Source organism: Bombina bombina, chromosome 8, assembly GCF_027579735.1.
Source record: "Bombina bombina isolate aBomBom1 chromosome 8, aBomBom1.pri, whole genome shotgun sequence".
Taxonomy (NCBI): domain Eukaryota; kingdom Metazoa; phylum Chordata; class Amphibia; order Anura; family Bombinatoridae; genus Bombina; species Bombina bombina.
In genome coordinates this window covers 341,455,432-341,481,998 of record NC_069506.1, presented here as the reverse complement: position 1 = coordinate 341,481,998, position 26,567 = coordinate 341,455,432, and the positions used below count along the sequence as shown (strand labels likewise).

General features: G+C 42.6%; 1 protein-coding gene across 1 annotated transcript in view; it reads left to right on the top strand.

The window, feature by feature from the left end:
* LOC128639050 (NXPE family member 1-like) overlaps positions 1 to 26,567 on the top strand; it is an 88,712-nt gene that overhangs the window by 48,526 nt on the left and 13,619 nt on the right. Inside the window, exon 3 of the mRNA XM_053691191.1 lies at positions 22,170 to 22,388. Coding sequence (XP_053547166.1) covers positions 22,170 to 22,388 — 219 coding nt within the window. The remainder of the gene's footprint in view (positions 1 to 22,169; positions 22,389 to 26,567) is intronic.

The following is a 26,567-nucleotide window of genomic DNA, read 5'->3' as shown; positions in this document are numbered from 1 at the left end:
GTCAAAGCCATATATGTCTGCTATTTATGAACAAAGGGGATCCCAGAGAAAAATGTACAACCATTTGTGCCATAATTGCACAAGCTATTTGTAAATAATTTCAGTGAGAAACCTAAAGTTTGTGAAAAAATTTGTAAAAAAGTGAACAATTTTTTTTATTTGATCGCATTTGGTGGTGAAATGGTGGCATGAAATATACCAAAATGGGCCTAGATCAATATTTTTGGATGTCTTCTAAAAAAAAATATATACATGTCAATGGCTATTCAGGGATTCCTGACAGATATCAGTGTTCCAATGTAACTAGCGCTAATTTTGAAAAAAAAAATGGTTTGGAAATAGCAAAGTGCAACTTGTATTTATGGCCCTATAACTTGCAAAAAAAGCAAAGAACATGTAAACATTGGGTATTTCTAAACTCAGGACAAAATTTAGAAACTATTTAGCATGGGTGTTTTTTGGTGGTTGTAGATGAGTAACAGATTTTGGGGGTCAAAGTTAAAAAAAGTGTGGGTTTTTTCCATTTTTTCCTCATATTTTATAAATTTTTTTATAGTAAATTATAGGATATGATGAAAATAATGATATCTTTAGAAAGTCAATTTAATGGCAAGAAAAACGGTATATAATATGTGTGGGTACAGTAAACGAGTAAGAGGAAAATTACAGCTAAACACAAACACCGCAGAAATGTAAAAATAGTCCTGGTCCCAAACGGACAGAAAATGGAAAAGTGCTGTGGTCATTAAGGGGTTAATGTACACTACTGTTACACCAGATATGAGTTGCACTGGGGTGACACTTTGCCCTGGCAGGCACTGAAACGCACACGTGTGAAGGAAACTGACTGCTATTATTTCACAGTCAAAAAAGTGTTTTTTTTTTTTAAATGTACACTACTGTTACACCAGATATGAGTGGTGGCACTGGGCAAGTGGGCACCGTATACGCTGTGAGCCTGACACACACGCTGGCAGGCAGGCAACTGCAATTAGATTACACAGGAAAAAAAAAAAAGCAGACTGATGTTCTAGCCCTAAAAAGGGCTTTTTGGGGTGCTGTCCTTACAGCAGAGATCAGATGAGTCCTTCAGGACTGTAGTGGACACTGAATACACTAGCCTAGCTATCGATTTCCCTATTAAATCAGCAGCAGCTACACTGTCCCTCCTCTCACTAAGAATGCAGCTTCCAAATGAATCTAAAATTGATGCTGTCCAGGAGGTGGGAGGGTCTGGGAGGGAGGGTCTGCTGCTGATTGGCTGGAATGTGTCTGCTGACTGTGAGGTACAGGGTCAAAGTTTACTCAATGATGACGAATAGGGGGCGGACCGAACATCGCATATGTTCGCCCTTCGCGGCGAACGCGAACATGCTATGTTTGCCGGGAATTATTCGCCGGCGAACTATTTGCGTCATCACTAGCCACCAATTGTGCAAGTTTTCCCACTTAAGAAGATGAGAGAGGCCTGTAAATTTCATCATAGGTATACCTCAACTATGAGAGACAAAATGTGGAAACAAATCCAGACAATCACATTGTCTGATTTGGAAATAATTTATTTGAAATTATGGTGGAAAATAAGTATTTGGTCAATATCAAAAGTTCATCTCAATACTTTGTTATATATCCTTTGTTGGCAATTACAGAGGTCAAACGTTTTCTGTAAGTCTTCAGAAGCTTGTCACACACTGTTGCTGGCGGTATGTTGGCCCATTCCTGCCTGCAAATCTCCTCTAGAGCAGTGATGTTTTGGGGCTGTTGCTGGGCAACACGGACTTTCAACTCCCTCCAAAGGTTTTCTATGGGGTTGAGATCTGGAGACTGGCTAGGCCACTCCAGGACCTTGAAATGCTTCTTACGAAGCCACTCCTTTGTTGCGGTGTGTTTGGGATCATTGTCATGTTGAAAAACAAAACCACATTTCATCTTCCATGCCCTTGCTGATGGAAGGAGGTTTGCACTCAAAATCTCACGATACATGGCCCCATTCATTCTTTCATGTACACGGATCAGTTGTCCTGTTCCCTTTGCAGAGAAACAGCCCCAAAGCATGATGTTGCCACCCCCATGCTTCACAGTAGGTATGGTGTTCTTTGGTTGCAACTCAGCATTCTCTCTCCTCCAAACACGATGAGTTGTGTTTCTACCAAACAGTTCTACTCTGGTTTCATCTGACCATATGACATTCTCCCAATCCGCTTCTGGATCATCCAAATGCTCTCTAGCATACTTCAGATGGGCCCGGACATGTACTAGCTTAAGCAGGGGGACACGCCTGGCCCTGCAGGATCTGAGTCCCTGGCGGCGTAGTGTGTTACTGATGGTAGCCTTTGTTACGTTGGTCCCAGCTCTCTGCAGGTCATTCACTAGGTCCCCCGTGTGGTTCTGGGATGTTTGCTCACCGTTCTTGTGATCATTTTGACCAGGCCCGGACTGGCCATAGGGCATACCGAGCATTTGCCCGGTAGGCCGCGGTGAAGTTGGGCTGCAACCTCACACGGCATACACATTTTTTTTTAAACTGAATTTTATTTTTTCAAAATGTTAAATATATATTTAATATATGTTAACTCCGTGTTTAATAAACTTTATTGTATATACTACTATTTCTGTCTGTCTGCAGTCTGCAGCAAAGAATCCAATTCCATCATTCCTCAGTCATACTGATACAGAATCCCAATAATTTATTGGCCGCCGCTGCACAGGCACACTACTTCCGGCCTGGGTCTGAGCTCTGAGGCTGAGCGCGCACTGCGAGTGACATGCCCTGCATGCGGCTGCACTACACTCATGCCGCGTGCAGGGTCCATGTGGGTGTCGTGTGTCAGTGGCTGGAGCCGGCCGGAAACATGCTGCCGCCGGGCCGGGTGGGTCCCCTGAGTGGCTCCATCATCCACATCCATACATAGGATTAGGCAGCCTCCATCCCATTCTCTAGACTCCAGACCATGGGCAATTGCATTCCGTGAGGCCGGGGGGCTAGTGAGCAGCGCCACTATAATGACTGGCCAGCAGCAGCTGCAGGGCAGGTAGGAGGCAGGTCTGGTCTCAGAGAGAGAGGGACTGAGAGAACATTTTCTCATTCATATACAAAATGGCCTTGGGGCTGATGGTAGTTATAGGGGGACCCTGGATCTGATGGTAGTTAAAGGAGGGGGCCCTGGGGCTTATGGTAGTTACATGATGGGGTGCCCTGGTTCTGATGGGGTTTACAGGTAAAAGGGGGGTGATGACACTGATGAGGCTGATTGGAGATACAGGGGGGGGGGGGGGCTCTGGGGCTGATGGGAGCTACAGGTGGGGCCCTGGGGGGTTGATGGGAGTTACAGGGGGGGCTCTGGGGCTGATGGAAGTTACGGGGGGGGGCTGGGGCTGATGGAAGTTACAGGGGGACCCTGGGGCTGAGGTGAGTTAAAGGGGGGGCTCTGGGGCTGATGGAAGTTACGGGGGGGGCTGATGGAATTTACAGGGGGGCCCTGGGGCTGATGGTAGTTACAGGGGGGCCCTGGGGCTGTTGCGATTTACAGGGGGCCCTGGGGCTGATGCGATTTACAGGGGGCCCTGGGGCTGATGCGATTTACAGGGGGCCCTGGGGCTGATGGGATTTACAGGGGGGTCCTGGGGCTGATGGGATTTACAGGTGGGCCCTGGGGCTGATGGGATCTACAGGGGGCCCTGGGGCTGATGGGGTTTACAGGGGGGGGGGGCTGGGGCTGATGGTGTTTACAGGAGGGATGCTGAGGCTGTAAACCTCATCAGCCCCAGGACCCCCCTTGTAACCACCATCAGCCCCTGCCCCCCCCTGTAAACATCATCATCCCCAGCCCCCCCCCCTCTGTAACCATCAGCCTTAGCACCCCCACCCTGTAATCCCCATTAGCCCCAGGGTTCTACTTGTAACCCCAAGCAGCCTCAGCACCACTCCCTGTAACCCCAATCAGCCTCAGCACCCCCCTGTAGCCACCATCAGCCCTAGGGCCCCCCCTGTAACCACCATCAGCCCCAGGGCCCCCCTCTGTAACCATCAGCCTCAGCACCCCCCCTGTAACCACCATAAGCCCCAGCCTCCCCCCTGTAACCACCATCAGCCCCAGCCTCCCCCCTGTAACCACCATCAGCCCCAGCCTCCCCCCTGTAACTACCATCAGCCCCAGCCTCCCCCCTTTAACCACCATCAGCCCCTGCCCCCCCTGTAACCACCATCAGCCCCAGGGCCCCCCCGTAACCATCATCAGCCTCAGCGCCCCCCTATAACCAGCATCTTCAGCACCCCCACCCTGTAATCCCCATTTGCCCCAGGGTCCCCCTTGTAACCCCAATCAGCCTCAGCACCCCCACACTGTAACCCTCATTAGCCCCTGGGTCCCCCATGTAACCCCAATCAGCCTCAGCACCCCCCTGTAAACCCCGTCAGCCACAAGAGTAGCCCTCACAGGGTGCCTTAACACCTAAGCCCCTGATTAGTAATGTTCAAGTATGCCCCTAAGTTCCCTAACACTATACATTCTCCGGTAGGACTTGCCCTCTGGGGGAGGGGGGGGTAAGGAAGATCGATGTTTGGGGGACTATAAGCTACTATACTTTATATTAATCCCTTTGACGTTCATCCTTTTTGAGTAACTATCCTAATATTTTCCATAAAGCTTATCTATGATGCCAAGAGGTTGATTTCAGTGTCTACATAAAGGTGTGTTAACATTGTTACCTATACATAGTTTGTCATATACAGATATTTGAATCTCTGTGAAGCTGGGGCTTTTATTTTATCTTCTCTGGGCAATTTGTATGTATTTGTGTTTTTGTACTTTGTTTATTTCTCATTTTATGTAGGATAATAATCATTAGAGTCCCTAATAAATAAGAGGCTGCTGGCAATTTTTAAACAATAACAATTCTACTCCAGAATTTTTGTTGTTTAAAAAGATAGATAATCCCTTTATTACCCATTCCCCAGTTTTGCATAACCAACACAGTTATATTAATATACTTTTTACCTCTGTGATTAACTTGTATCTAAGCCTCTGCAGACTGTCCCCTTATTTCAGTTATTTTAACAGACTTGCATTTTAGCCAATCAGTGCCCTTTCATACGTAACTCCACGGGCATGAGTGCAAAGTTAGCTATATGACACACATGAACTAACATCCTCTAGCTGTGAAAACTGTCAAATGCATCCAGAGAAGAGGTGGCCTTCAAGGCCTTAGACCTTAGCATATGACCCTATCTATGTTTAACTTTCAACAAAGAACACTTAGAGAACAAAGCAAATTTGATGATAAATGTAAATTGGAAAAGTTTTTTAAAGTGAAATGCCCTATCCGAATCATGAAAGTTTAATTTTGACTAAACTGTCCCTTTAAATAAGAAATGGTGAGCCGAGGGGGGGGGCTCTTTGCCCTAAAATGCCGGGCCTCTTTTTGGTCCCAGTCCGGCCCTGATTTTGACCCCATGGGGTGATATCTTGCGTGGAGCCCCAGATTGAGGGAGATTATCGGTGGTCTTGTATGTCTTCCATTTTCTAATTATTGCTCCCACAGTTGATTTCTTCACACCAAGCTGCTTGCCTATTGCAGATTTAGTCTTCCCAGCCTGGTGCAGGTCTACAATTTTGTTTCTGGTGTCCTTCGACAGCTCTTTGGTCTTCACCATAGTGGAGTTTGGAGTGTGACTGTTTGAGGTTGTGGACAGGTGTATTTTATACTGATAACAAGTTCAAACAGGTGCCATTAATACAGGTAATGAGTGGAGGACAGAGGAGCCTCTTAAAGAAGAAGATACAGGTCGGTGAGAGCCAGAAATCTTGCTTGTTTGTAGGTGACCAAATACCTTTTTTCCACCAAATAAATTCTTTCCAAATCAGACAATGTGATTGTCTGGATTTGTTTCCACATTTTGTCTCTCATAGTTGAGGTATACCTATGATGAAAATTACAGGCCTCTCTCATCTTCTTAAGTGGGAGAACTTGCACAATTGGTGGCTGACTAAATACTTTTTTGCCCCACTGTATATATATATATATATATTTATCTTCAGTAAAGTATGCACTCCTCATAGGTTACGATTGCCAAGGTGCTAAAAAAATAGTACAATATTCCAAAGTAAGAAAGCACTCAGTGTGTGTGTGTGTGTGTGTGTGTGTGTTTTAAGTATTTTTAAATAGATATTCCTATATACTGTATATATACTGTATATGTATATATTTATACCTATATATAATTATATATATATATATATATATATATATATATATATATATATATATATATATATATATATATATATATATATATATATATAAATATACAAATATCCTTTAATCCTCTTCAGAAGAAAGAAAAAACTGCACTCACCGGTCTTGAGAATGATACATTTTATTCAAAATCTCATCAGTTCATAGTCACATGAAAACCCTCAGACGTTTCGGTACCAAGCTGGTACCTTTTTCAATGGGTAGTGTCAAAGTCTGCAAATGTTGAGGAAACATTTGCAGACTTTGACAAATGTATCATTCTCAAGACCGGTGAGTGCAGCGTTTTTTCTTCTGAAGAGCATTAAAGGATATTTGTATGTTTTGTACGCAGCACCCTGGCCGTTGCTAAATAAGTTATAGGGAGTGCACCTGGAATTGGACTTATATATATATTATATTATCCAAGGGGGTAAAAGCAATCCTGGTAAGTAGAAAAAGGCAAAATCCTATAATGCCCTAGGTGCACTTCAAAGGTAATATAAGCTAGAAAAACGGAAGGCACTTACAAGGTCTTAACAATCAGAATCTATTTATTGACTATTAGTCAATAAATTGATTCTGATTGTTAACACCCTGTGAGTGCCTTCTATTTTACTAATATATATATATATATATATATATATATATATATATATATATATATTATATATATATATATATATTTTCCAAGGTAAGAAAGAAAAAGATAGCTTTTATTCCAATGTTTAAAATCTCATGACGTTTTAGGCACCAGCCCAGTCCCTTTGTCAAGTGGTATATTCAGGACAGATATACATATCATTCCCCACACCAAACACTGCTTATATACACATCTACAAATCATTAAATACAGATACTTAGCCAGTTTTGCTGCCGCCGTGTGCACCACCACCTCCCCAGTGTCGCCATGACGTCATCCTTGATTCCGTGAATCCCACATGGGGGGCGGGGCCAATAATTTCAGTTGTCAAATCACGGCATAGACATATTACGATCTTAACTGCAGTTCAACCCATCCATATAGCGATACTGCACATCATTATGCAATCTAACATCTGTAAGTATAGAAGTGGGCTAAGACAAAAAAAATGTATTAATTAAGGCTCTCTTGAGGAGGGAGACAAAGTGTTTTTTGTCTTAGCCAACTTCTATACTTACAGATGTTAGATTGCATATTGATGTACAGTATCCGCTATATGCATAGTGATGTCGCGAACCTAAAATTTTGCGTTTGCGAACAGCGAACGCGAACTTCCGCAAAAGTTTGCGAACGGGCGAACCAGGCGAACCGCCATTGACTTCAATAGGCAGGCGAATTTTAAAACCCACAGGGACTCTTTCTGGCCACAAAAGTGATGGAAAAGTTGTTTCAAGGGGACTAACACCTGGGCTGTGGCATGCCGGAGGGGGATCCATGGCAAAACTCCCATGGAAAATTACATAGTTGATGCAGAGTCTGTTTTTAATCCATAAAGGGCATAAATCTCCTAAAATTCCTAAATTGTTTGGAATAACCTGCTTTAAAACATCAGGTATGATGTTGTATCGTTCAGGTAGTGTATGGGTTACGCCTGCTTCACAGTGACAGACCAAACTCCCCATTTAACGCACCGCAAACAACCGCAAACTCCCCATTTGCACAAGGTTGGATATCAAGCTAGCCATGTCCCGTTCCTTGTCCTCACTGATGTCACTGCGCGTGCAATCACTTCCTGGGGTAACAGAAAATGCTCCACCCACAAGATGCTCCTATTATATTACTGCACTGAGGATGCTGCCTGTATCTGTGTGTCCTGCTCCCTGGCCGGAGAGCACAGGGGACACCAGGTCGAGCTGCTGAATGAGGCTTCTGAGAAGAAGAAAAAGAAACTGAGAAATGTTCTGCAGAAACTGACCACAAAGAGAGAGGAGACTGAGAAAAGAGTCCAGAGTCTGCAGAAGCACAGGAGAGGGGTGCAAGAGAAAGCAGCTGGTGTAACAGAGAGACTGACTGCCCTGATTAGGGACATCAGGAAACAGCTGGAAGACCTAGAGAAGCGAGTCCTGAGTGAGATCACGCGGCAGCAGGAGCAGGTTTTATTCACAATCTCTGATCTGATCCAGCAGCTGGGAAAAAGAGAACGACGAGCTAACCAGGAAGATTTGTCACATTGAGGAGCTGTGCAACATGACTGACCCATTAACTGTCCTACAAGAACAGGAATCACACAGAGATGAGATGCTTGGTCGGTCCTCCTACTTCCAATTTGGGGCACTGCGCTTGCAATCTAATGTGCCACCAGATAGGAGTGGTGTGTTAACTAGTACTATTCTTATCAGTTTAATCCCTGTTACGTCCCCTATCAGGGGACCTTTATATGGCATCGATTTTAGGAACCGGAGATGATTTTAGGAACCGGGAGATGGAAAAAAGATGCTTGGTCGGTCCGGCCACGAGATAGATAGATAGATAGATACATAGATTAGATAGATAGATCAATAGAAGCAATAGATACATTTGATGATAGATACGATAGATAGATTTGATAGATAAATAGATAGATTTGATAGATAGATAATTTCCCAGACAGAGAATTACAAGACGGCGGTCTGAGACCCATGGTAAGGTTCCCAGAGGCAGTTTTGGCGCCCGAGGCACTGATTAGAACAGAGCACTCTGTGTATCTGCCCTCGGCCGAAATCAGAACATTCTTTAGCTTTCTGCCTGTCGGCCAAATGTCCGTCTGCCAAATGTCCTTCTGCATTTTGTCAGAGCACCGCGTGCAATCTACTGTGCCACCAGATAGGAGTGGTGTGTTAACTAGTACTATTCTTATCAGTTTAATCCCTGTTACGTCCCCTATCAGGGGACGTGTATATGGCATCGATTTTAGGAACCCAGAGATGATTTTAGGAACCGGGAGATGGAAAAAGATGCTTGGACACCCAGTACAGGTCGTTCTCCTTCAGCCTTTTTATATGAGGGTCCCTCAACAGGCACGACAGCATGAAAGACCCCATATGCCATTACTTCCTTTTGCACAATCGAGTACAGGCATGGCATCGATTTTAGGAACCCGGAGATGATTTTAGGAACCGGGAGATGGAAAAAGATGCTTGGACACCCAGTACAGGTCATTCTCCTTCAGCCTTTTTAATATGAGGGTCCCTCAACAGGCACGACAGCATGAAAGACCCCATATGCCATTACTTCTTTTTGCACAATCGAGTACAGGTATGGCATCGATTTTAGGAACCAGGAGATGATTTTAGGAACCGGGAGATGGAAAAAGATGCTTGGACACCCAGTACAGGTCATTCTCCTTCAGCCTTTTTATACGAAGGTCCCTCAACAGGCACGACAGCATGAAAGACCCCATATGCCATTACTTCCTTTTGCACAATCGAGTACAGGTATGGCATCGATTTTAGGAACCCGGAGATGATTTTAGGAACCGGGAGATGGAAATAGATGCTTGGACACCCAGTACAGGTCGTTCTCCTTCAGCCTTTTTATACGAGGGTCCCTCAACAGGCACGACAGCATGAAAGACCCCATATGCCATTACTTCTTTTGCACAATCGAGTACAGGTATGGCATCGATTTTAGGAACCTGGAGATGATTTTAGGAACCGGGAGATGGAAAAAGATGCTTGGACACCCAGTACAGGTTGTTCTTCTTCGTCCTTTTTATACGAGGGTCCCTCAACAGGCACGACAGCATGAAAGATCCCATATGCCATTACTTCCTTTTGCACAATCGAGTACAGGTATGGCATCGATTTTAGGAACCCAGAGCTGATTTTAGGAACCGGGAGATGGAAAAAGATGCTTGGACACCCAGTACAGGTCGTTCTCCTTCAGCCATTTTATATGAGGGTCCCTCAACAGGCACTACAGCATGAAAGACCCCATATGCCATTACTTCCTTTTGCACAATCGAGTACAAGTATGGCATCGATTTTAGGAACCCGGAGATGATTTTAGGAACCGGGAGATGGAAAAAGATGCTTGGTCGGTCCGGCCACGAGATAGATAGATAGATACATAGATTAGATAGATAGATCAATAGATGCAATAGATACATTTGATGATAGATACGATAGATAGATAGATAGATAGATTTGATAGATAAATAGATAGATTTGATAGATAGATCATTTCCCAGACAGAGAATTACAAGACAGGCGGTCTGTGACCCATGGTAAGGTTCCCAGAGGCAGTTGCGGGGCCCGAGGCTCTGAATTTGGGGCACTGCGCGTGCAATCTACTGTGCCACCAGATATGAGTGGTGTGTTAAGTAGTACTATTCTTATCAGTTTAATCCCTGTTACGTCCCCCATCAGGGGACGTGTATATGGCATTGATTTATGAAAGTTTGGCTGTGTACCTTCCACTGCGGTGTCCCAATAGCTACAAATTTTTGGAACGCCTCAGACTCCACCAGCTTGTATGGTAAAAGCTGGCGGGCTAAGAGTTCAGACAAGCCAGCTGTCAGACGCCGGGCAAGGGGGTAAGTTTGTGACATTGGCTTCTTTCGCTCAAACATGTCCTGACAGACACCTTGACAGACACCGCGTCAAGGTTCCGAGCGGAAGCTGTAGAAGATTGGGTGTCCTGTGTTAGCCAGTCAACTATGTGCTCCGAAGTTTTTTAGTTCAGGGTACGTGGCCTCTGAACACTGGGCATTATTCTAGGGACAAAGGGAATCACAGCACCACGACCACGACGGCCCCTGCGGGGTGGCCTGCCTCTCCCTGTCATTTTTTTTTTAAATTAGTGGTACTATGCGTGCAAGCTACTGTGACAACAGATATGAGTGGTGTGTTAAGTAGTACTATTCTTATCAATTTAATCCCTGTTACATCCCCTATCAGGGGACGTGTATATGGCATGGATTTTAGGAACCGGGAGATGGAAAAAGATGCTTTGTCGGTCCTCCTACTTCAAATTTGGGGCACTGCGCGTGCAATCTAATGTGCCACCAGATAGGAGTGGTGTGTTAAGTAGTACTATTCCTATCAGTTTAATCCCTGTTATGTGCCTTTTTTTTGTTTGATTTTTGAAGCCACAGTGCAGCACCAGAGGCCAGAAAAATTTGGCATGTACACATGCCTAAAAAATAAGGTATTGTTGCAAACGCTGCTGTAGCAGCGGCCAGAAAAATTGATGTTTGTTTCCCTGGCAGAATGTGCCCTAAAACATGGCGGCTTGAAACCCTAGTTGGTGGCGGATAAGTCACGCAAGTCATCCTGCATTCGGAGATAACAAACAGCAGCGTGTGGACCATTTTTAGCCCAAGGCAGCTCATCTCATCAGGCCTTTTTTACTCGAATGTATCGCCCAATGTCAGTCCCTTCGGGATCCATCCCTCATTCATCTTAATAAAGGTGAGGTATTCGAGACTTTTTTGACCTAGGCAACTTTGCTTCTCAGTGACAATACCTCCTGCTGCACTGAAGGTCCTTTCCGACAGGACACTTGAAGCGGGGCAGGCCAGAAGTTTTATGGCAAATAGGGATAGCTCAGGCCACAGGTCAAGCCTGCACACCCAGTAGTCAAGGGGTTCATCGCTCCTCAGAGTGTCGAGATCTGCAGTTAAGGCAAGGTAGTCTGCTACCTGTCGGTTGAGTCGTTCTCTGAGGCTGGACCCCGAAGGGCTGTGGCGATGCATAGGAGTTAAAAAGGTCCACATGTCCTCCATCAACAACACGTCTGTAAAGCGTCCTGTCCTTGCCGGCATGGTCGTGGGAGGAGGAGTATTACTTTCACCTCTTCCCCTGTTAGATTCCCATTGTGCTGTGACATCACCCTTATATGCTGTGTAAAGCATACTTTTTAATTTATTTTTTAACTGCTCCATCCTTTCTGACTTGCGGGAATTCGGTAACATTTCAAGCACTTTATGCTTATACCGGGGGTCTAGTAGCGTGGACACCCAGTACAGTTCGTTCTCCTTCAGCTTTTTTATACGAGTGTACCTCAACAGGCACGACAGCATGAAAGACCCCATTTGCACAAGGTTGGATGCCGAGCTACTCATGTCCCGTTCCTCATCCTCACTGATCTCACTGCAGGTATCTTCTTCCCCCCAGCCACGTACAACACCACGGGTACCAGATAGGTGACAACGAGCACCCTTGGATGCTTGTTGTGCTTGGTCTTCCTCCTCCTCCTCAAAGCCACATTCCTCCTCTGACTCCTCTTCCTCACAATCCTCTTCCTGCGTTGCCGCTGGTCCAGCAAGCGATGCTGATAAGGCTGTTTCTGGTGGTGATGGTGACCACAACTCTTCCTCTTCACGCTCATCTACAGCCTGATCCAGCACTCTTCGCAGGGCACGCTCCAGGAAGAAAACAAATGGTATGATGTCGCTGATGGTGCCTTCGGTGCGACTGACTAGGTTTTTCACCTCCTCAAAAGGATGCATGAGCCTACAGACATTGCGCATGAGCGTCCAGTAACGTGGCAAAAAAATTCCCAGCTCCCCAGAGGCTGTCCTAGCACCCCGGTCATACAAATACTCGGTAACGGCTTTTTCTTGTTGGAGCAGGCGGTCGAACATTAGGAGTGTTGAATTCCAAGGTGTCGGGCTGTCGCAAATCAAGCGCCTCACTGGCAGGTTGTTTCACTGCTGGATATCTGACAAGTGCGCCATGGCCGTGTAGGAACGTCTGAAATGGCCACACACCTTCCTGGCCTGCTTCAGGACGTCCTGTAAGCCTGGGTACTTATGCACAAAGCGTTGTACAATCAGATTACACACATGTGCCATGCACGGCACATGTGTCAACTTGCTCAATTTCAATGCCGCCACCAAATTACTTCCGTTGTCAGAAACCACTTTGCCGATCTCCAGTTGGTGCGGAGTCAGCCACTGATCTACCTGTGCGTTCAGGGCGGACAGGAGTGCTGCTGCGGTGTGACTCTCTGCTTTCAGGCAAGTCAACCCCAAGACTGCGTGACACTGCCGTATCCGGGATGTGGAATAGTACCTGGGGAGCTGGGGGGGGGTGCCGTTGATGTGGAGCAAGACGCAGCAGCAGAAGAGGACTCAGCCGAGGAGGTTATGGAAGAGGATGGAGTAGGAGGAGTAGAGGAGGTGGCAGCAGGCCTGCCTGCAAGTCATGGCAGTGTCACCAACTCCTCTGCAGAGCCAGGCATTCCATGCTTGGCAGCCGTCAGCAGATTTACCCAATGCGCAGTGTAGGTGATATACCTGCCCTGACCATGCTTTGCAGACCAGCTATCAGTGGTCAGATTGACCCTTGCCCCAACACTGTGTGCCAGACATGCCATTACTTCCTTTCACACAATTGAATACAGGTTGGGGATTGCCTTTTGTGCAAAGAAATTTCAGCCGGGTACCTTCCACTGCGGTGTCCCAATAGCTACAAATTTTTTGAACGCCTCAGACTCCACCAGCTTGTATGGTAAAAGCTGGCGGGCTAAGAGTTCAGACAAGCCAGCTGTCAGACGCCGGGCAAGGGGGTGACTTGGTGACATTGGCTTCTTAGCTCAAACATGTCCTTGACAGACACCTGACTGTGGGCAGATGAGCAGGAACTGCTCCGGAAGAGAGACGGATTGGCGGATGGTTGAGAGGGGGCAAGGAGCAGAGCAGTGGTTGACGTGGCTGAAGATGCTGGACCAGGGGGAGGATGGCGGCTTTGAGTTTGTGTGCTGCTTGTCCTCATGTGTTCATCCCATAGGCGTTTGTGATGTGAGATCATGTGCCTTCGCAAAGCAGTTGTACCTAGGTGGGTGTTGGACTTCCCACGACTCAGTTTCTTTTGGCACAGGTTGCAAATGGCCTTGCTGTTGTCAGAGGCAGACACATAAAAAAATGCCACACTGCTGAGCTCTGCAATGACGGCATTCTGGTGGTGGCAACAGCATGCGTTGATTGGCGTGCTGTCTGGCTGACCCCGGGTGCCGATGCATGCTGTCTGACTGTGCCACTAGCTCCTTGCAACGACCTCCCCATGCTTCCAACTCGTCTCCTTCTCCTGCTCCTCTCTGTCTCCCCATCTGAACTTTCCCCCTGTTCTTCTTCTCTTCTACCGGGTGCCCACGTGACATCCACGGACACATCGTCATCATCAACCCCTTCTCTTGTATCTGACAACTCAACAACGGAAGCAACGGCGGGTACAACATCATCATCATCATCACACCGTGCGTCGTCCATGTCTGTAATGCTGCCTGACTGAGACATATCACAGTTATCTACATCCTCTGTCAATGATGGTTGCGCATCACTCATTTCTTCACACTGAGGTGTACATAACTCCTCTGACAGATCAAGTGAGGCGGCTGTGGTGCTAGTGTCGGTGGTGGCGGCAGGCGGGCGAGTGGTAAGTTGAGAGGTGTCCGAAGCTAAGCTAGAGGAGGAGGATGGTGCGTCAAGGTTACGAGCGGAAGCTGTAGAAGATCGGGTGTCCTGTGTTATAAAGTCAACTATTTCATCAGAACTTTTCGTGTTCATGGTACGTGGCCTAACACTGGGCATTATTCTATGGCCAAAGGGAATCACAGCACCACGACCACGACGGCCCCTGCGGGTTGACCTGCCTCTGCCTGTCATTTTTTTTTGATTAGTGCTACTATGCATGCAAGCTACTGTGAGTGGGCACAGTATACGCTGTGAGCCTGACACAAAAAAACAGACTGATGTTTCACAGTCAATTTTTTTTTTTTTTTTTTTTAAATGTACACTGACAGTGCACTACTATTAAACAAGATAATATGAGTTGTGGCACTGGGCAAGTGGGCATAGTATACGCTGTGAGCCTGACACAAAAAAGCAGACTGATGTTTTAAAGTCAAAATAGTTTTTTTATTTTTAAAATGTACACTTACACTACTATTAAACAAGATAATATGAGTGGTGGCACTGGACGAGTGGGCACAGTATACGCTGTGAGCCTGAAACAAAAAAGCAGACTGATGTTTCACAGTCAAAAATGTTTTTTTTTTTTTAATTATTTACACTACTGTTACACCAGATATGAGTGGTGGCTCTGGGCAAGTGGGCCTGGCACACACAGTAGCAGGCAGGCAACTGCATTTAGATTACACTAGCAGACTGATGTTTCACAGTCAAAAAAGTTTTTTTTCTTCAATTTACACTACTGTTACAACAGATATGAGTGGTGGCACTAGTTGGCAAGTGAGCCTGGGACACACGATGGCAGGCAGGCAACTAGAATTAGATTACACTAGCAGACTGATGTTTCACAGTCAAAAAAGTTTTTTTTTTTAAATTTACACTACTGTTACAACAGATATGAGTGGTTGCACTAGTTGGAAAGTGGGCCTGGCACACACGCTGGCAGGCAGGCAGGCAACTACAATTAGATTACACTAGCAGACTGATGTTTCACAGTGTTACAACAGATATGAGTGGTGGCACTAGTTGGCAAGTGGGCCTGGCACACACGCTGGCAGGCAGACAACTGCAATTAGATTACACTAGCAGACTGATGTTTCACAGTAAAAAAAGTTGTTTTTTAATTTACACTACTGTTACAACAGATATAAGTGGTGGCACTAGTTGGCAAGTGGGCCTGGCACACACGCTGGCAGGCAGGCAACTGCAATTAGATTACACTAGCAGACTGATGTTTCACAGTCAAAAAAGTTTTTTTTTTTCAAAATTTACACTACTGTTACAACAGATATGAGTGGTGGCACTAGTTGGCAAGTGGGCCTGGCACACATGTTGGCAGGCAGGCAACTGCTATTAGATTACACTAGCAGACTGATGTTTCACAGTCAAAAAAAATGTTTACATTTTTTTTACACTACTGTTACAACAGATATGAGTGGTGGCACTAGTTGGCAAGTGGGCCTGGCACACACGCTGGCAGGCAGGCAACTGCTATTAGATTACACTAGCAGACTGATGTTTCACAGTCAAAAAAGTTTTTTTTTACAAATTTTACACTACTGTTACAACAGATATGAGTGGTGGCACTAGTTGGCAAGTGGGCCTGGCACACATGCTGGCAGGCAGGCAACTGCTATTAGATTACACTAGCAGACTGATGTTTCACAGTCAAAAAAGTTTTTTTTTTTTAATTTACACTACTGTTACAACAGATATGATTGGTGGCACTAGTTGGAAAGTGGGCCTGGCACACACGCTGGCAGGCAGGCAACTGCAATTAGATTACACTAGCAGACTGATGTTTCACAGTCAAAAAAGTTTTTTTTTTTAAATTTACACTACTGTTACAACAGATATGAGTGGTGGCACTAGTTGGCAAGCAGGACTGGCACACATGCTGGCAGGCAGGCAACTGCAATTCGATTACACTAGCAGACTGATGTTTCACAGTCAAAAAAGTTTTTTTTTTTAAATTTACACTACTGTTACAACAGATATGAGTGGTGGCACTAGTTGGCAAGTGGGCCTGGCACACACGCTGGCAGGCAGGCAACTGCAATTAGATTACACTAGCAGACTGATGTTTCACAGTCAAAAAAGTTTTTTTTTACAAAATTTACACTACTGTTACAACAAATATGAGTGGTGGCACTAGTTGGCAAGTGGGCCTGGCACACACGCTGGCAGGCAGGCAACTGCTATTAGATTACACTAGCAGACTGATGTTTCAAAGTCAAAAAAGTTTTTTTTTTTTTTAAATTACACTACTGCTACAACAGATATGAGTTGTGGCACTTAGCAAGTGGGCCTGGCACACGCGCTGGCAGGCAGGCAACTGCAATTAGATTACACTAGCAGACTGATGTTTCACAGTCAAACATTTAAAAAAAAAAAAATTTACACTACTGTTACAACAGATATGAGTGGTGGCACTAGTTGGCAAGTGGGCCTGGCACACACGCTGGCAGGCAGTCAACTGCTATTAGATTACACTAGCAGACTGATATTTCACAGTCAAAAAAGTTTTTTTAAAAAAAATTTACACTACTGTTACAACAGATATGAGTGGTGGCACTAGTTGGCAAGTGGACCTGGCACACACGCTGGCAGGCAGGCAACTGCTATTAGATTACACTAGCAGACTGATGTTTCACAGTCAAAAAAGTTTTTTTTTTTTTAAATTTACACTACTGTTACAACAGATATGAGTGGTGGCACTAGTTGGCAAGTGGGCCTGGCACACACGCTGGCAGGCAGGCAGGCAACTGCTATTAGATTACACTAGCAGACTGATGTTTCACAGTCATAAACGTTTTTTTTTTTTTTTTTAATTTACACTACTGTTACAACAGATATGAGTGGTGGCACTAGTTGGCAAGTGGGCCTGGCACACATTCTGGCAGGCAGGCAACTGCAATTAGATTACACTAGCAGACTGATGTTTCACAGTCAAAAAAGTTTTTTTTTTTTAAATGTACACTACGGTTACAACAGATATGAGTGGTGGCACTAGTTGGCAAGTGGGCCTGGCACACACGCTGGCAGGCAACTGCTATTAGATTACACTAGCAGACTGATGTTTCACAGTCAAAAAAGTTTTATTTTTTTAAATTTACACTACTGTTACAACAGATATGAGTGGTGGCACTAGTTGGCAAGTGGGCCTGGCACACACGCTGGCAGGCAGGCAGGCAACTGCTATTAGATTACACTAGCAGACTGATGTTTCACAGTCAAAAAGTTTTGTTTTTTAAAATTTACAGTACTGTTACAACAGATATGAGTGGTGGCACTAGTTGGCAAGTGGGCCTGGCACACACGCTGGCAGGCAGGCAACTGCTATTAGATTACACTAGCAGACTGATGTTTCACAGTCAATAAAGTTTTTTTTTTTTAAATTTACACTACTGTTACAACAGATATGAGTGGTGGCACTAGTTGGCGAGTGGGCCTGGCACACATGCTGGCAGGCAGGCAGGCAACTGCAATTAGATTACACTAGCAGACTGATGTTTCACAGTCAAAACAGTTTTTTTTTTTAAATGTACACTACTGTTACAACAGATATGAGTGGTGGCACTAGTTGGCAAGTGGGCCTGGCATACACTCTGGCAGGCAGGCAGGCAACTGCAATTAGATTACACTAGCAGACTGATGTTTCACAGTCAAAAAAGTTTTTTTTTTTTTTAAATTTACACTACTGTTACAACAGATATGAGTGGTGGCACTAGTTGGCAAGTGGGCCTGGTACACACGCTGGCAGGCAGGCAGGCAACTGCAATTAGATTACACTAGCAGACTGATGTTTCACAGTCAAAAAAGTTTTTTTTTACAAAATTTACACTACTGTTACAACAGATATGAGTGGTGGCACTTAGCAAGTGGGTCTGGCACACACGCTGGCAGGCAGGCAGGCAACTGCAATTAGATTACACTAGCAGACTGATGTTTCACAGTCAAAAAAGTTTTGTTTTTTAAAATTTACACTACTGTTACAACAAATATGAGTGGTGGCACTAGTTGGCAAGTGGGCCTGGCACACATGCTGGCAGGCAGGCAACTGCTTATAGATTACACTAGCAGACTCATGTTTCACAGTCAAAAAAGTTTTTTTTTACAAAATTTACACTACTGTTACAACAGATATGAGTGGTGGCACTGCAGGCAGGCAACTGCAATTAGATTACACTAGCAGACTGATGTTTTACAGTCAAAATTACACAGGCAAAAAAAAGATGTTCTAGCCCTAAAAAGGGCTTTTTGGGGTGCTGTCCTTACAGCAGAGATCAGATGAGTCCTTCAGGACTGTAGTGGACACTGAATACACTAGCCTAGATATCGATTTCCCTATTAAATCAGCAGCAGCTACACTATCCCTCCTCTCACTAAGAATGCAGGATCAGTATGAATCTAAAATGGCTGCTGTCCAGGAGCTGGGAGGGTCTGAGAGGGAGTGTCTGCTGCTGATTGGCTGAAATGTGTCTGCAGACTGTGAGATACAGGGTCAAAGTTTACTCAATGATGACGAATAGTGGGCGGATCGAACATCGCATATGTTTGCCTGCCGCGGCGAACGCGAACAAGCTATGTCCGCCGGGAACTATTCGCCGGCGAACTATTTGCGACATCACTATATATGAATGGGTTGAAACTCAGTTAAGATTGCTATATGTCTATACCGTGTTTTGACAGCTGTCATTGTCGACCCCGCCCCACAGGATGACATCTTCGCGACACTTGGGAGGCGGTGGTGCACATGGCGGCGGCAAAACGGACTAAGTATCTGAATTTAATGATATGTAGATGTGTATATAAGGAGTGTTTGGTGTGGGGAATGATATGTATATCTGTCCTGAATATACCATTTGACAAAGGGACCGGATTGGTGCCTGAAACGTCATGAGATTTTAAACATTGGAATAAAAGCTATCTTTTACTTGAAGAAGTTCACTGAGTGCTTTCTTACTTTGGAATATATATATAGGTATGGATATATACAGACATACATATATATATAGGTATGGATATATACAGATATACATATATATATAGGTATGGATATATACAGATATACATATATATATAGGTATGGATATATACAGACATACATATATATATAGGTATGGATATATACAGATATACATATATATATATATAGGTATGGATATATACAGATATACATATATATATAGGTATGGATATATATAGACATACATATATATATAGGTATGGATATATACAGATATACATATATATATATATAGGTATGGATATATACAGATATACATATATATATAGGTACGGATATATATAGATATACATACATATATATATATATATATATATATGAATATCTATTTAAAAATACTTTAAACATATTCCCCTATGTGCAGAACATTGGAATGTGCAATATTTACAGTAAATACATAGTTAAAAACTTCATGCTTTAATCTATTTAACTGCAAAGGGCTCCAATGCCCCCCCCCCAACACACACACACACACACACACATACACACACATATATATATATATATATATATATATATGTGTGTGTGTGTGTATATATGTGTTTATATGTGTATATGTGTCTGTAAATAAATATGTACACATTTACACATTAAAATATATAAATACATATGTACACACACACATATAGATATATATATATATATATATATATATATATATATATATATATATATATATATACTGTATACACATCTTTAGAGATGTATATGTATGTATCTCTATGTTAAAGCCCTTTGCCTGCCATTTTTTCTAACACCTGAGACCTCATATCTTTGAGACCTTATAACTTTTGTGTGCAATATATTTTTAAATATTTTTAATTAGATTGTTATTATGATTGCAACTGTACTTTGTAATATATTTTTGATGTGTTTTGTGATACTTTTTTGTTTCTCGAAACAGTTAACGTAAGCTCTGAGGTAGCGCTAACCCAACGCTCTTTAAGCTCTTCAATTGCGCTTAGGCGATCACATTTACTTTCAAGTTGTAATGCAATTGAAAACCCCGATGCACGCAAGCAGCCGCGATATTCCCCTTTTCGCTTGCGCACAACAGTTAGTGCGCCACTCGTAATCTGTCCCTAAATAGAAACAGAGGTTTTGAGTTTTTGATTTACCTATGAAAACTATATATATTTTTAAAGTAGACAATCCGAATTATTGATCTAGGCTCATTTTTGCATATTTGATGCCACTATTTGTCTGCCAGATATTATTATATAAAATTGTTAACTTTTCCGCAAACTTTGTGGGTTTCTCACTGAAATTATTTACATATAACCACTGCAGTCATATGAAAAATAGTTACAAAAGCTTTGTTCACAAATAGCAGACATGCATAGCTTTGCCAATGTTTTTAGGTAATTAGAACGCCGCTAATTGCATCTATGAACCCTGCTTGAAATTACTGGTAGTGAAGGGGTTAATCAGTTAATTTGTATAGTTAATTTTTGATGCAGAGTAGAGATTACCGTCTACCTGACACCTCCCACTCCCTGATCCCTCCCAAACAGCTCTCTTCCCTCCCTCACCCCCACTGGTCATCTTAGGTACTGGAAGAAGGTCCGCCAGTATGCAGTTTAGGGCTTCTTTTATTGTCCTCACAGTGTAGTGAACACTCCTCAACCCTCCCACCACTATGACCCCCCTAAAGAGCTCTTTAACCCTCCCCCCTCTTACTGAAAACTATCCCCCAGTACCCAGTTTATTTATTTTTTCTGTAGTTTAATGGTGCCCCTTACCTCCTCTCTCCCCACAATCATTAATTATGGGTCTCCCTTCCAATTCCCCCTTTATTCCCGTAGTATATCTTCCCATTCCTCCCTTAAAAAAAAATCTAAAGCACTGGGCCCCTCCAACTTTACATTTTTTTAAGAAAATTAATGTAATTTTTATTGAATATTTTAAGCTAAATGAATACCGAATAGTGCACCAAACAAATATTCTGAAAAACTATCTTTTCAAGATATTTTTTACAAATCATTTGTCCAAATCAAATTTGTCAATGCAGCACAAGTCCAGATTTTTACTAAACCCTGAGTCACAAGCTTTCGAGAACGGGCCCTTAATTTTAACTAATAATATAAAGCAAGGTAATTTGAAAAATATAAATACATTGGAAGTATTTTTTTATTAGCTGTATGCTTTATCTGAATAATGGCAGTTTCATTTGAAAGCTGATTATATTAATTTGTCACAGTAATATGACCAACATGATTTTGCCCAGGAACAACACGACAATCATTAAAATATTATACTATTGTAATTTTTCATTAAATTCTAAATATTCAAAGAAATTTATTTAACAAAAAAACAATATCTGGCAGCACTGAAGTACTATATTATATAAAACAAAAATGTTATATGGAATTAAATATTATTACTTAATTACTACGTCCATTGTTGGATTCATTTTTTTTTTTTTTTTAAATGATTGGTGCATGTCTACAAATATCTGTGATGTCATATTGCTGTAATCATAAATATGTTTACATTTATTTAAATATTTCATACATAATAATTTCTCTTTTTAGAAAATTATACAAAAGACAACTCCAAATGTGTGACTGGGATGTCGTTGCCTTTCCCAAGTGGTTATTTCTTCAATAATCTTTGGCATCCTGTGTTTTGCAATATCTCTTCATTTGAGCCCTTGTCTAAGATTAAAACCTGTTTATCCAGGAAAATTATTTACCTCATGGGAGATTCCACCATTCGACAATGGATAGAATTCATTCCTGCAGTTATGCCAAGTAAGTGCCACCATTTTTTTTTATTGATAACTTAAACTGAAATTAAAAAGTATGATCCCAATTACAACGTGTTTGCATTTGTATATGAAAACTTTGAGCTAGAGTCATAGAAGCTTGTGAATCTGTTGAAAGCCCTCATAAAGACAATACAAGGCTTAAGTAAATATTAGTAATTGTAAAATATTTGCATGTACGGACAAAATAATGTGAATACCATTATTATAGGGCTTTAATAATAATTATTTGTGTAGGTTACAGTGAAATAAAAAGAAATGTTGCAATTATCTTTTGTTTATCTTTTCTTTGCCTATATTCTCTAGGTTGTGCCAGTGTTGTAGAAATTCAGAATTTTCCAAAATCCTGACTTTTTCATTAATATTTTATAAAAAATTTCCACTTTCCCTGCCAGTAACACACATTATTCTCTGTCTGTGTCTATGACTTATTTTTTGTGTTCTAAAATGAAAATACTTGTCTGTATTTATTTATAACATCTATTACCATTCTGATTACAGTACTCTACTATCCTTCTCATGGTAACATGTTTACAAAAGTATTAAAAATTATATAAAACCATTCTTGCATGAAAAAATGTATTATGACGTAAATATTACCTAAGTGACATAATTTCCATAATATTCAAAAACTAAAAGAAAGAGCTATTCAGGATAACAGATGAATCCTGAACAATAGAGAGGAATTCAGCATTTTTGATAATAAGCTTTATTAGCAAATAATGATGTCGCGAATTGTTCGCCGGCGAATAGTTCCCGGCGAACATAGCATGTTCGCGTTCGCCTCGGCGGGCGAACATATGCGATGTTCGATCCGCCCCCTATTCGTCATCTTTGAGTAAACTTTGACCCTGTACCTCACAGTCAGAATACACATTACAGCCAATCAGCAGCAGACCATCCCTCCCAGACCCTCCCACCTCCTGGACAGCATCCATTTAGATTCATTTGGAAGCTGCATTTTTAGTGAGAGGAGGGACAGTGTAGCTGCTGCTGATTTAATAGGGAAATTGATAGCTAGGCTAGTGTATTCAGTGTCCACTACAGTCCTGAAGGACTCATCTGATCTCTGCTGTAAGGACAGCACCCCAAAAAGCCCTTTTTAGGGCTAGAACATCAGTCTGCTTTTTTTTTTTCCCTGTGTAATCTAATTGCAGTTGCCTGCCTGCCAGCGTGTGTGTCAGGCTCACAGCGTATACGGTGCCCACTTGCCCAGTTCCACCACTCATATCTGGTGTAACAGTAGTGTACATTTAAAAAAAAAAAACTTTTTTGACTGTGAAATAATAGCAGACAGCTGCCAGTACCCAAGATGGCCGCCAATAAGGCAGATGGGGAGGGTTAGAGAGCTGTTTTGGGGGGGGATCAGGGAGGTTTGGGGCTAAGGGGGGATGCTACACCACAGCATATGTAAATATGCTAAAAAATAATTAAAAACATTTAAAAACCTTTTATTTTAGTACTGGCAGACTTTCTGCCAGTACTTAAGATGGCGGGGACAATTGTGGGGTTGGGGAGGGAAGGGAGCTGTTTGGGAGGGATCAGGGGGTCTGATGTGTCAGGTGGGAGGCTGATCTCTACACTAAAGCTAAAATTAACCCTGCAAGCTCCTTACAAACTACCTAATTAACCCCTTCACTGCTAGCCATAATACACCTGTGATGCGCAGCAGCATTTAGCGGCCTTCTAATTACCAGAAAGCAATGCCAAAGTCATATATGTCTGCTATTTCTGAACAAAGGGGATCCCAGAGAAGCATTTACAACCATTTGTGCCATAATTGCACAAGCTGTTTGTAAATAATTTCAGTGAGAAACCTAAAATTGCGAAAAAAAATTAAGTTTTTTTAAAATTTGATCGCATTTGGCGGTGAAATGGTGGCATGAAATATACCAAAATGGGCCTATATCAATACTTTGGGTTGTCTACTACACTACACTTAAGCTAAAATTAACTCTACAAGCTCCCTACATGCTCCCTAATTAACCCCTTCACTGCTGGGCATAAAACACGTGTGGTGCGCAGTGGCATTTAGCAGCCTTCTAATTACCAAAAAGCAACGCCAAAGCCATATAAGTCTGCTATTTCTGAACAAAGGGGATCCCAAATAAGCATTTACAACCATTTATGCCATAATTGCATAAGTTGTTTGTAAATAATTTCTGTGAGAAACCTAAAGTTTGTAAAAAAGTGAACAATTTTTTTTTATTTGATCGCATTTGGCGGTGAAATGGTGGCAATAAATATACCAAAATGGGCCTAGATCAATACTTTGGGTTGTCTACTACACTACACTTAAGCTAAAATTAACTCTACAAGCTGCCTACATGCTCCCTAATTAACCCCTTCACTGCTGGGCATAAAACACGTGTGGTGCGCAGTGGCATTTAGCAGCCTTCTAATTACCAAAAAGCAACGCCAAAGCCATATAAGTCTGCTATAATGGCATGTCTGGCACACAGTGTTGGGGCAAGGGTCCATCTGACCACTGATACCTGGTCTGCAAAGCATGGTCAGGGCAGGTATATCACCTACACTGCGCACTGTGAAGCGGGCGTAACCCTTACACGTAACCCTTACTCTACCTGATCGATACAACATCATACCTGATGTTTTAAAGCACGTTATTCCAAACAATTTAGGAATGTTAGGTGATTTATGCCCTTTATGGATTAAAACCAGACTCTGCATCAACTATGTAATTTTCCATGGGAGTTTTGCCATGGATCCCCCTCCGGCATGCCACAGTCCAGGTGTTAGTGCCCTTGAAACAACTTTTCCATCACTATTGTGGCCAGAAAGAGTCCCTGTGGGTTTTAAAATTCGCCTGCCTATTGAAGTCTATGGCGGTTCGCCCAGTTCGCCGGTTTGCGAACTTTTGTGGAAGTTCGAGTTCTCCGTTCGCGAACCCAAATTTTTAGGTTCGCGACATCACTATTAGCAAACAATATAAAAATTATATAATCAAATAGTCAGGACGTATCACAGAGATTTATGAATATCAATACCTCATATTTTAAAAACATATATAGAGTAAAAGATAAAAACAGTCTAGAACACTGGTTTTACCACCTGTCCTCAGACCTCCCTAACAGGTCACATTTTGAAAATATCTGAACTGTAACACAAGTGAAACAAACAGCTGATTAGTAACCATGGTTATTTTACCTGCTCTCATCCTAGGTAAACCTGAAAACCTGGCCGGTTGGGGAGGTTTGAGGACAGGTTTGAAAACCAGTGGCCTAGAAACTGACTTGTAGCATCAGATATGGTGTCCTCTCATGAGCTACTCTGTCTCCTTAGATATACATCCCCATCTGACTCTCTTGTCTCCAATCATACCTCTACTTACAAGTCTCACTCTCACCTTTTCTCATTCACACTCCTATTACTGCCTGCTGCTTGTGACATTTCTCCTAACCCTAGCTCCCAAGCAATCACCAAACTTCCACACACTCACTCAATCTACCACAGTAAAAACTCTAGGTCCTAACAATCTCATCTCCATTAACCCACAGAACTCATCCCTTTTTTTTTCTCTTGTTCTCTCTGTTATGTCTGCAACACATCCAGTTTATCGCTAATGCTTTCAACCTTTTAGCAATTACTGAAACCTGGCTATCTTCTTCTGACACTGCTTCCATTGCTGCTCTCACACATGGTGGTCTCCATACCCTAGTGAACAAAGAGGTAACACACCAGCGCCAAAGAATGGCAATAATACCCTAAAGAACACTAGGACAATGTGTAGATGAATAAAGGTATAAATGTATTACTAAACTTTAAACAACACTGATAGAAATACTGTAAAATGTTATTTTAAAACAGTAGTCAATTACCTTATTGTATATGACTATTAAAAGAATATGTATATGACTATTAAAAGAATATGTAGGTTGGCCAACCTGATTAATTATATGCAAGTGTTGTGTACATTTAGCGCTGCATATCTCTATTTAGAGCTGGATTTGTTTTAAATTGAACTACTATCTAAAGAAAATATACATTTTAATATATATTAATCAGGTTGGCCAACCTACATATTCTTTTAATAGTCATATACATATTCTTTTAATAGTCATATACAATAAGGTAATTGACTACTGTTTTAAAATAACATTTTACAGTATTTCTATCAGTGTTGTTTAAAGTTTAGTAATAAATT